The sequence below is a fragment of the Megalobrama amblycephala genome, linkage group LG10, assembly GCF_018812025.1.
Source record: "Megalobrama amblycephala isolate DHTTF-2021 linkage group LG10, ASM1881202v1, whole genome shotgun sequence".
Lineage (NCBI taxonomy): Eukaryota > Metazoa > Chordata > Actinopteri > Cypriniformes > Xenocyprididae > Megalobrama > Megalobrama amblycephala.
The window spans coordinates 19,184,541-19,197,149 of NC_063053.1; the positions used below are offsets into that span (position 1 = coordinate 19,184,541).

At 39.2% G+C, this 12,609-nt stretch overlaps 1 protein-coding gene across 6 annotated transcripts in view; it reads left to right on the forward strand.

Annotated features, from left to right (window-relative positions):
- Positions 1-12,609, forward strand: part of zmiz1a (zinc finger, MIZ-type containing 1a) — a 167,052-nt gene that overhangs the window by 119,925 nt on the left and 34,518 nt on the right. For all 6 annotated transcript variants that reach the window (XM_048205204.1, XM_048205203.1, XM_048205206.1 and 3 more), the window contains 3 exons: positions 1,408-1,527; positions 6,713-6,826; positions 12,345-12,450. In XM_048205204.1, coding sequence (XP_048061161.1) covers positions 1,459-1,527; positions 6,713-6,826; positions 12,345-12,450 — 289 coding nt within the window. In that variant the 5' untranslated portion in view covers positions 1,408-1,458. The remainder of the gene's footprint in view (positions 1-1,407; positions 1,528-6,712; positions 6,827-12,344; positions 12,451-12,609) is intronic.

Consider the following 12,609-nt stretch of genomic DNA (forward strand, 5'->3'; position numbering starts at 1 on the left):
GGTGTATTTAGTGCCATCCCTTTTTAGATTTCATTTTGAAAAAAATCTTAAATCTAAAAATAGAATTTAATAATAGAAGCAAAATTGCATAAGATATGATTTGTTTAGAAAGAGTATAGTTTTGTTTATTTGATTTTTTCAGTAAGTTATTTTTCAATACTTTAATTCAGAAAGGATGCATTAAATTGACCAAAATATTATTTTAAATATAAAAATATAGATAAATAATATTACTGTTTTACTAATATCTCAAATAAATGCAGCCTTAGTGACTTTCTGTGAAAAAATCTTACTGAAAAATACTTTAAAAAAAAATTGAAAACAATTTTACAGAAAACAATTTTTCTTCCAGGAGAGTTTATATTTTTGAGAATGATTTTTTTTTTTTTTTAATTGGAAAACAATACATATACTGATTAATGATAATAATAAATAATTATTATTATTTTTATTTTGCAGTGATTGCAGTCAGTTGCACATTTGGTGGTGATTTAGGCTAAAAATGGAACATGTTGTGCTGTTGTATGAATCTGGCATTGTAGGTTCAGCACACTTCTATTATGCAGGTACCAGGCATGCCGTCTCATCCGTGACTTACATGCTTAAACATTTCATGCAGGCTTAAGAAAGCACCCTTAATACCTGTCCCGACATCACTTCCTGAAATGCACTGACTGCTTTAACATATATAGGGCACTATCTAACCCTCCTGAGAGCCGGAGACGCTCCCCGTCCTGTCACGCACACAGCCGAGGTATTTGAAGAGCGCTTTATCAGACCGCTGCAGTGGGTGGTGGGGGAATTTTGCTTTCTGCCTCTTTTTTTTTTTTTGGAATGTTAAGAGTGATGGCAGTAAAGTGGTCAGATGAGAGATGAAGTCCCAACATTCCCGTTCCTCACCAATTAATCCTTCCGCGTGTTGGCGCAGTGAGTTACAGCGCTGGCCACGGGGCCCCATGTTTATTTGCCAGTGAACACAACTGTAAATCAGCCCGCAGCGGCTAAATTGATAACCTTGAATGTAAGGCCTGATACCTTTAGTAGCGTGTAATGGACACACTGATGGGGTTCAGGCATTTGTAGAGGTGTGATTGGAGTGTAAGCACACATCCATTCAGCACACATACCTCACTTACATCATTAATGAGTTGTGCTGTTGCTGGCTATTTATGAAGATTATGGTTGCGCTTTACTCGTAAGAAACTGAGAGGAGTGTCAAAGTTACACCGTCAACATGAAAGATGGATGGGACGGCTCCTCCTCACCCACTACTGAAATGTCATCTGAGCACTCAGTGTCTTTCAGGGCCTTGTTGAGCGTGTGAGGAGATCACAGATTTGTGCTGAAGTGCTCTCCCGTTTTTCTCTCAGCCTGACACACTCCTTTCTTTGTCTGTCCATTTTTCAGAGAGAAGAACTTTAATGGCTTCCAGGTAGAGAGAAAGAGGCAGCAGTCAAGATGAACTCGATTCCTTCGATGGACAGGCACATACAGCAGACCAATGACAGGCTGCTGTGCATCAAACAGGTGAGGAGAAAAGAACCACAGTGACACAATGACCGTCTGTTTGTCTGTCTGTTCATTGTTCCAGGCTTGGCTCATATCAGGTTGCTGAATATGGTTGGTGTCTGAACTTTGTTGTCCTCCCCGGGTATTTTCCAAGCATCTCCTATCATCCGATCACTTCTTGTGTGCACAAACAGACACATTACATAGCTATCTATCTATATGCAGATTTGCCATAGACTTATATTACTTTTAAAGTCAGCTAACTGCACTACCATTCAAAAGATTTATTTTAAGAAATTTAAAGATGCTACTTACACTAAGTGAAAATAGCAATATATTCTATTTACACTCGGTCAAAATAGCGATAGATTCTATTTACACCATGTAAAATAGCAGTTCTTTACAATAAGTGCTCAGTATTTTTGTACATTAACAGGATTCAATAATATCATAGAGTGTAAATGATTATATTTATTAAAATTATTAAATGGATGCTGACTTATTGGGAGAATAAAAACCCTCCCTACATCTTTCCCTAACCCTACCCAATAAATACTGTTAATATTATTAAACACTCATTGGGAAGTATATTTCCACGCTTAGAACATTATTTTCATTTTTATTGAAAACAAATGTCTTTCTGATATTATATGTGATGGGAAAACGGAGAAGAACTAGCTCTGCAAAAGGCGGATTCGAACGAACCCATGTCGATCGCGGTAAAAGCCAGAAGCCTGGATCAACCAGACATAGGTGGGCGGAGCTAGTGTAAATAGCGTTTGCCAACAAGGGATGCTATTTGCTAGATGCTGTTTTTATCAGTTATATAATGTTTTCAAAACCGTAAACCTATCAGTAGGTATCTGTACATTTAAAACAAAGAGCACTTCAATTCATGAGAACCACTTCAAATGCGCTCATGTTTCATTATATCGGTGTGGTTTTAAAAAAAAAACCGCAGAACTGTAGTCAAACTTGCACACACACACAAAAGTAGGTATGACCCAACACTATATCTTTTGATTCTAGACTGATAATTGCAGTGTGCTATGTAGGTGTGACATTATACTTCTCTTGACAGATTTATGGGAATATTTGACATACCAACTTGTATATTACAGACAGTTCAGGATTTTTCATGTCCACACAGTTTTCTGCTAGGCTTTGTTGTCTCTGCATCAATTAAGCAAGTCTTAGCGCTAATAAGATCATGTCTACAGCATGTAAGAATCCATTGAATTTCTGAGCCTATTTAATTGGTTACAAATGACACTGTTATCTCCGTTTTGCATAGCAGATTGAGAGTGATTAAAACTAAAGACAAAACGCAATCGATTGCTGCTCATTAATCATATTGATATGGCACATTTAGTGTGTTGAGAGTTGTCGGTTTTGCTGCCAGGACTTGTTGTCCCAGTGAGCTCAATTTAAGCAGAGACAGTATTTGTATTTGGAAGTATACTTTATCATTTTATTTTTTCCCCCTGATGTCCACATATTATTTTTTATCAAGGTTTTAGCACCAACATCAGTAATATAGTTTTACACACCTGTTTTTCTGACCCTTAAAAATAACCAAGCAGTTTTTGCTACTGTACCTTTAAGACTTCCATATGTAAATGACCTGTGCATCTACAGTATGTATAAATGCCAATATGTGGACAATTTCTAAATGTTCCTATGATTGTGATGTCAATATGTCAAAAACCTTATACTCTTTCAATCTAATAGGGGTTTTCCTTTCCTCTCTGTCCCGTTTCCCTCCTTTCATCATTCTGTCATCCTGTCACTCAATCATACGCCTGCCTGTCACACAATCTATTCTTCCCTCAACTTTACTCAGTTGGTTATAATGACAGAAGTGTAAAACATTAAGTCCAAACTCATGACTAACACCCACATGAAGCCATCAGCATGTTGTGATTGTAATGTCAATCAAATGGACCGTTTTCTCTCTTGACTTCTTTGACTTTTTTCTATTCTCATACAACCAGTCTCTCGCACTGCCATCTGAGTTTCATTTACAGAGCCCTTCCTACAGAATTCCTCTGTTTTCTCATTGCGGGCTTCCTCACTAGCAGTTAAAGCCCGCACGCTGAGCAGTCAGCAGCCAATAGCTGTCAATCACACAAAATGAGATCCTCTTCTGTCTGAGAGGAGCAGACTGACATCACAATCAATTCAAGGAGAACTGTTGCATTCAACAGAATCTCACACTCACCCAAATCAATTTTCCTACAATTTTGTTGTTCGGTTTAACTACTTATTAAACATTGAATAGTGTCCCCGTTTTCTTTTTCTTATTTGTGCAGCTTCAATTTATTCTGCTAACTAACTAAAACTGAAACTCTTATCATTCACATTGTTTACCTTTGAATGCATGATAAACGTTTGGATGATCAGAACAATTCTCTTGGCTCATTCTCCATCAAGAACATGAGGAGGAATTTAATGATTAGAAATAATAAGTGAAACATACCACAGCGACTCAGTTTAATTAGAGTCTTTCTTTTCTCTTTTCTTCTTAAGCAAGAAGAAATTATCATTCACATGGAACATGAATACAAATTTGCTGAAGAGTATTCTGATGCTGGAGGAGGCAGTTATTCATGGTCCATGTCCCGTGTAGGACTGATGAAATGAGCTCGTGCTCAGGGACTTCCTCTGACAGATTAGTTGATGAGAGCAATTGCCCTTAAGATTTCAGGATCCTGAGCCCCCCCCCCCCCTCTTTCTTTTTTTTTTTTCTGAGTGAAGTCTTGAATGTGGTTGAATAATTTGAAGATTTCTTTGCAGAAAATGACCTAGTATGATTTTCATTTACTTAATTTAGTATTTCAAATGTAGTATAAAATGTGAAATTTAATGTAGTATTATTAAATGTGAACCTGAAACACAAAACCAGTCATAAGTCGCACGGGTATATTTGTAGCATTAGCCAACAATACATTGTATGGGTCAAAATGATCGATTTTTCTTTTATGCCAAAAATCATTAGGATATTAAGTAAAGATCATATTCCATGAAGATATTTTGTAAATTTCCTACCATAAATATATATAAAAAATAGTTTTGTATGTAATATGCATTGCTAAGGACTTAATTTTTTTTTTTTTTTTTTTTTTTTTGGCACCCTCAGATTCCAGATTTTCAAATAGTTGTATCTCAGCCAGATATTGTTCAGATGAGATATATATATCTCAATTTAAAAAAAATGTATCCTTATGACTGGTTTTGTGGTCCAGGGTCACATATATTATAATAGTCCACTTGTAAAAACTGAAAAATGGAAAACTAGGCAAAGCTGGATTAAAAAATAATTTTCTAGAAATTGTAGTGTGGTTTAAATATTTTAGAGAAGTGTTTCTAGAAAAAAAAAATTATAGAAATAGAATTTTTTTGTTGTTGTTGTTGTTGTTGTTTTTTGTTTTTTGTTTTTTTTATGATGTTATCAGTTTTTTGACTTGTCCGTTCCTGGAAATCCTACATTTAAAATACCCTGATATTTCCAGGTTTTCCATGTATGTGGACGTCATGTAAATATTGTAATGCTTGCGTCACAGTGATGTGTTTTTGCATCTTAGTTACTATAACTGGACTGGGAAAACGGCAAGAAAACAGCAAGAAAAATCTTCCGTTATACTGCCACTTTGATTTGCGGTATAGATGATCAGAAGTGTAGATGTCCAGACCTGGTCACGCAACATGATTTAATGCCTCTGGAGTGACTGTTCACAACACACAGAGCTGCCCTGAGATGGAGAGGTCCTGTTTGGACACCGTGTGCTTGGCAGGGGAAAGGTGGAGTGCTGAGATTTGGCCACTGTTACGTTAACACCTGTGTTGCGATCCTGCCAAAAAGCCTTCATTGCTGACACACCGCTCTGAGTGCCTACCATCACAACGGCGTGCTTTTCATCCCCTCCTCTCTTTCCTCATAATCGTGTGGTTGGACCCTGACATCAGAATGTTCGCTTAAACAAAGAATTGCCTTCCTCAAAATGGATTTTTTTTTTTTTTGTGGCGAGAGGGCTGAACGTTCGCTACCCGCATATCCCTTATGCTGTGCAGGATTTACTCAGCAGGGTTCTGCGGCAGTAGACATTGGCTCTTTGTCAGATGAGCTCTTTGTCAACACACACACACCAAAGCCGCTCATTCAAATGGCGACCTCTGCCGCCCTTGGAAGACAATGCCGCTTCCTCACTGCAAGCCGGGGAAGAGGAGGTGTCCGTCCGAGTATAATGGTCTTCAAAGTGCACAGTCTCCTCCTCAGAGCGGCTAAACATTAAACGTGCAAAGGCTCTGAAGAGGGTGTACAGATTGCTCATTTGTTTAAATTTCCTGTCGTGTCTTGTGCGCCACCAGTCGCAGGAGAGTTTGGGTGGGGGGAGGGCAGTCCTGAGGGGAGGATAAACAACCTCGGTGCTCAATAAATAAAAAAAATCGTTGGGAAAAGAGAATAAGCCTTTTCTCATTCAGTTCTGCCACAAAGCCCGCCCTCTTGTGCACGCCTTATTGGCCGGCCTGCTTGACTATGGCTTTCAGAGGTGCAGATCTATTACATCTTAGTGGACAAAAGATGATGAAGAGTCTGGATTAGGACGTACTGCGGTGTGTGAGGAGGCCTTGAAGCACACTGAGCTCTTTGTCAGAAGAGTGGATCTGTCCCAGAATGCACAGCTGCGTTCAGACCAGGAGGCCTTGGGTTACCGGTTGGGTTCTGGCAGGGGCTAACTGAAATATATACAATATTTAAAAATATGAAGCTCCTATTTTTATTAAAAGAAATTAAAAGGAAAATGAACCCAAACATGAAAATTCTGTCATCATTTGTCATCTGTGATCATACTCACTTCATCCGTATGACTTTTTTTTTCTTCTGTGAAATACAAAATATTTTAAAAATGTTGTTAACCAGTCAGTTTTGGTTACTATTGACTTCCATTGTACAGGTTTAGAATGACAAGAGGATTCCCTTTAAGAGAAAAGGTTTTTTTTATGGTTTTCTAAATCATCATTTTGTGGAAATATTTTTCTAGGTGGATGAACTTACTAATGCTCATCCTTGAATTCCTGCAAGTGTCTCTATGTAAACAGAAAATTATGATATTTACATGCTAATGCGTGTCGTGTTGAAGTTTTATGCTTAAAAACTTTAATATATTAACCAAGCGCTATTTGATTTCTTCTCTTCAAACAGCACTTACAGAATCCAGCCAATTTTCAGACGGCGGCCACAGAGCTGCTGGACTGGTGCGGAGACCCACGAGCCTTCCAGCGGCCCTTTGAGCAAAGCCTTATGGGATGCTTGACGGTAAGCCAGCAGCTGCTCACGTCTTGTCCTCATGTCAGGGGCCAGTGACGAAGGTTAAAGCAACAGTCACGCTTCATGTGTCCCTCTGCCCACCCACTCATCTCTCCCTGTTTTTTCTTCCCTCCTGTAACCTCTTTTTTTTTTTATATGTGTATAAAAGAGACTGGTGTGTAAAGGTGGTTTCATTTTTTTTTTTTTTTTTTTTTTGGATGATAAAATATTTTCTACTCTCTCGATAAGCTAAAAGTAAAAAAGTAAGCCACTAGTAGGCTGATTTCCCCCTAAAACATTTTTCCAAATTTAATTCTGTTTGGTGATGCTAGTGGTCCAGAACATGGAGTGGTGCAGAACATACAGTAGGTTGAAAAGTAGCCCCCTGTCCCACATTCTCCATGACAGTCATTGATTATGGCCCACTGCCAGTGTTTAGCACCTTCAGTCTGATTCAGGCCTCCAGTCCAGGTGCTTTTCATGGGTGTACAGACATTTTCCATTGATTTTTCACTGGACTTATTTCAGTCCCACTCCCACACTGTGATCTAAATTCCTCAGATAATGATTTACTGGGAGGCTTTGAGAATACGTTTGATCTAGCTAGACTTACATCAGTTATCTGTACTGAGATTTCTTTAAAATAGCTGCCATTATATATCCTAGATCACTGGTTCTCAACCAGGGGGCCGGGGCCCACGAAGGGGCCACAGCAAACCTCCAGGGGGACACTTGTAAGTCTTAAAATTATTTAAATTTAGTCATATTAACATAATCTTAATTAAAATGTAATCTAAAAAAATCAGTATCAGACTCTGATGTTGAATGATAAAATAACCTGATAATATTCATACACTAGACGATAGAGTACATCATTTAGGACACAATTCTAGATTAGGGCTGGGCGATATATCGCATGCGATTCTCACGCGCATTTCGTCAGTAAAGCCGGTTCCCTGATTACCTCTAAATCGCCATCACCTGCTTTAAAATGGAGCGCCTTTTAATAGACAGAGCCGTAGTTCACTGATAAGCCACGCAAAATCGGGTTCATTATCGAAGTCGATTCATCTTCGATACTGAACGCGATTTTGCGTGGCTTCACTCTATTCTTTTAAATTATAATAATATTACTGAAATGCAGCCTTGTTGAGTATAAGAGACTTCTTTCAAAAACAAAACAAATCACAATTATTCCAAACTTTTAACTTCATGCTGTTTTATGTCATAGTTCAAGATAGTCACTTTGGCATTTTCATGACATATTTTTTTGATTAGTCACATGGCATTAGCTCTAAACAACCTGGCTGCATCACAAACTTCCAGGGCTTGTGCTACTGCCCTTGAGATGAATGCGAATGTTAACGGACAGCTTTCTCCAGGTATTCCAGACCTCCTTACTGTTGGACAGCTCTGAGTTTGGTTCAGCCTCCCTCTCTGCAGTTAATGTCACGTGTGTACATGACAATGTGTCCCCAGACACCGTATTCACACCACACACGCTCACTCCGAAAGGATGTGCAGTATGTTTGCGCTCTGTATGTTGTAATTAATTTGTCTGATGTGGTGCGGTCCCTCAGAGAGCAGCGGAGAGGTTCTTCTCCCCAGGTGAGGATGTAGCGGTGAGGTTTGTGGAGAGATGAAAGAACTGGGGAGATAAGAATGTTGGTTGACAGATGTGGACATGTCTTACACATTTCCCCTCAGGCAGCAGGTAGCTCTCTGCTCTCCGCAGACCTACATATGGAGCTGTTCTTCCATTGTCTCCCAGCTGCACAATATCAGCACTCAGCCAAATGATAAATGACATCTCCAAACTGTCAGTAGCTTTAGCGATGACAACTATCTCTGCTGTTCCACTGTCTTTTCTTGTCAACCCTTGCATATCTGCAGTGCTGTGAGCCTCGCGATGAGAAGAAATAAACAGCCATTTTTTCTTTGTGTATTATATTGCGTGTCACCGTTTATGTGCTCGGCCCTTTAGCAAAACTGTAAGACAAGACATTTGCGTGGCTCGGTGATTCTAATTTTTTTTCTTTTGAGTCACTTAATATTTTAGGCCTGCATTCTGAGAAGAGAGATTATGTGGAAAAGGCTTCTGAGAGGATGCATTTCTAAACGCCAGTGGAATCTATACCAGCCCTCATGGCAGAACGCCTGGCTGCTGCGTTTGGCAAGTGCAGCTGCAGAAAGGAAATTAAAGTTTGGCAAGAGTGCAGCGGCTCTGCCTGTCCAAAAATCCCCAAAAACTGGAGGACAAAAACATCTCTAGGTTTTCAGTTTCATAGATGCCATCCTAGAATCCCATTAAGCCATCATTTGACCATTAAATCACAAATAGATATCTGTCAGCGCAGGGTTGATTTGTCGTTTTTGTTGCACCACCTTGGTAGCAGATGTATGACAATTTAAGATTAAGAAGAGTCACGTTTGCACTCGATGTGGGACATAAATTGCACATTAAGTGCTGGGTGTTAAGGATTGAGAAGGTTAGTAAGTGGATAAATGCAGCGCACAGCTGCAGCAGTGTGATACATGAGTTATTAAAGATCATGTGCAGCCTCATTCAGATTTTACAGCAGATATTACAAAAGGTTGAATGCTTCTCGTTCTATATTGGTTGTGTCATTCTTGATGGATAGAATAATAGAGAGTGAAAGGGGAGACAAAGTGAAATTCTTCAAATTGAATGTTATTCAAAGCAATATTTAAATCCATAACTTAGCTGAAAATAGGCACCTTAACCAGTGTAACCAGGTTTTTTTTTTTTCTCATTGTCAGCCTGAAGTATTTAAGTGTTCCTGCTGTATCATTTTAAAGGAATAGTTTACCAAAAAATTATTTACTTATTTACTTACCTTTGTGTTGCTCCAAACCTGTATAACTTTTTTTTGGTTTGTTTTTTTCTATGGAATAAAAATTAGATTTTTGGCAGAATGTTCACACTGCTATTTTTCAAATAATGAAAGTAAATGGTGACTGGGGTGATAAAGCGCCCTATATATATATATATATATATATATATATATATATATATATATATATATATATATATATATATATATATATATAGCAGCAATTATCAGGTTTCAAGTGCTTTAAGGCCTATAAGCACATGCCTAAAAAGGCTGCCTGTAACCATATCGAGCCTGTAACCATATCGATCATAGATGGAAAAGACCAATTACTGCCAATACAGGCAATTTACCATTTTTTACTGTACAATTTACTGTTACCTTTTTAACGGTTATTGAGATTTAGCCAAAAACCTAGGACTAGTTTGCCAAAGTTGTTTTTTGAAATAATCTCCAATATTTAATGAAAGATTTGCTGCACAGCAGCGGTCCTAGAGGCAAAGTTGCTCAGAATGAGGAGTTCTACCATGTGGCATGAATGTCATGGGTGTGCACGAAAAATCGTGCGATACACGACCCTTTACGCACTTGAAAAATGTGAAGTCTCCACCCAGTGGCCGATTTCTTTCTATTTTCTCACAGACCTCTAAGGACGTGAGTCAAACAGGCCCAGAGAGTTTCGTTCCTATCGGCCTCCGTTAACCTTGTCTGATAGCTGCTCAAATTTCAGTGGCCAATGGCGGACATGTTTTTTGAGATGCATCAATGTCCTCATAAATAGTCATTACACTTCATACGAAGACACTGCATGCCCATTTTCTAGTCGATTGGACTAACGGTGGAGTAGTTATAGCCATTTTCATGTTTTTTTTTCCTGTTATACCACCACCAAGTGGCCATTCGCCGTGTCCTTTTTCACTCGACCACAGAATGAGCTCTTACATAGGTGCGCTGAGTTTGGTGAAAATGTCTCATTCCGTTCACGAGTTATAGCCATTTTAGTGAAAGTGTCTTCACCTGCTTCAAATGTTTTGGCGGCCCTTAGGGACCATGAATCGAAATTTCAACCTTTTTCTGATAACTATTGACAATCAGACTCCAGAGAATCTTGCTGCACTGGTTTGGTTCAGATCGGGTCAAAAACCTAGGACTAGTTTGCAAAAGTAGGTTTTTCAAAAAATCCAAAATACCTGAAAATTGTGCGTGATGTTGTGCAAATTGTGCAATATTTGAAAATCCAATGCATGTCCGTCTTGAGCTAATGATTCCAACGATATAAGACACTTGAGCCTATGCCTAACAGTTTAGGAGTTATGAGCCATTTCATACTTTTGACCATTGTAGTGCCCCCATCAGGCCGATGGGGGTGAGCCATGGTGACGTTGTAGACGGTATGAGTACTACCAGCCCTCAAAGTTTCAAATCTCTACGACTTACGGTTTGATCTGCCCGATTACTTTTAGTTTAAATTTTAACAATTACAATAAGGTTTCAGTGCTACTCGCTTGAACCCCTAAAAAAATCATATTCATGGTACATTCATTAATTTGTTTGTCTTTGCCATTATTCATATAGGGCAGTACGGAATTTGGAGTAAATAATAATTTAATACATTTCGCTCTGTCTGACCTGGGCCCTTAGAATCGTCCTAATCTTCCTCTCCGTCTTGACACCCCTGGTTCCTCCTGCAAAGATATTGTATTATTTGAGAAGACTGGAATATACAGCCCTAGTCACCACTTCTTTTGGTAGTTATTTGTCATTTCTGAAGCTTGATGGCAACCTGGTCAACACTCACTTTCAACGTATGCAATGGAGCAGCTTGAACATTCTGGCTATCTTCTCATTTTGTGTTCGGTGATAGAAAGTAAGTCATGCAGGTTTGATGCTGAGTAAACGATGTTCATTTTTGGGTGAACGGTCCCTTTAAGATATTCCAGAGGTAAAGCCTCGGTTATGTATTCTGTGTGGTAACATTGTCACCTACCGTCTCTGTCTTACATGTGGCTTTAGAGTTTTATTTACACGCTTTTGAATTGTTCCACGAAAGATCACAAGATGCTTTGAAAGGAGCTGGAGTTGCGAGTTCAAGGGGCCAAGTGCGGGCTGTGGTCTCTGCGGATCAGGGTATTCAGAGAACAAACAGAGACGTCTGCGCACCAGTCACACAGATCTCTGGGGAAAGCTCATCAATCGTGCCCTGCAAATATCAACACAGTCTTAACACTATTCTGCATCAGTGGAGGTGGCTGTTTTATCTTTGAATACATTATTCATGCACATATATAAATATTTGATATGATTGCACTAAAAAAGGGAAATTGCTCTTTTATGAGTAGTTTTTGGAGAGATATTTGGTGTACAAGGAAGAGGGGGTGGTAGCCGGGTGATGCGAGTGTACCGCTGCTTCTCGCGTCTCTCATGGGAGTCTGGGGTAGAATTTCAAGGAAGCTTAATTGCACATAGCTCATGTAGACTATTGAAAAATTCAATAGCCTTAATGTTAAAGAGTGTGTTTAGAACATATCAGCTTGATTTTCCTTCAGTCTTTAATCGAAGAACTTTGTGTTTGCGCCTCTCTTGTGAATGCAAATAATGGACACACACATGCAGCCTAACCCACATGAGTAAACAAAGACCCGTTTTAACGTTCACGTGGTCTCTTTTCGCAGGTCGTAAGCCGCGTGGCAGCGCAGCAGGGTTTCGACTTGGACCTCGGCTATCGGCTCCTGGCCGTGTGCGCGGCAAACCGCGACAAGTTCACTCCAAAGTCGGCAGGTGAGACCCTTTCCTCTCATGCACGGTTTCTTCTCACTCATCATTGCTAATAAAACTCAGAGACACTCTGCCTGTAATGAATCCACATTTCTCATTTAGCGATGTGACAGGAAATCTTTTAATTGCGGCATTATGCAATCACAGCGCACGGCCATGCAT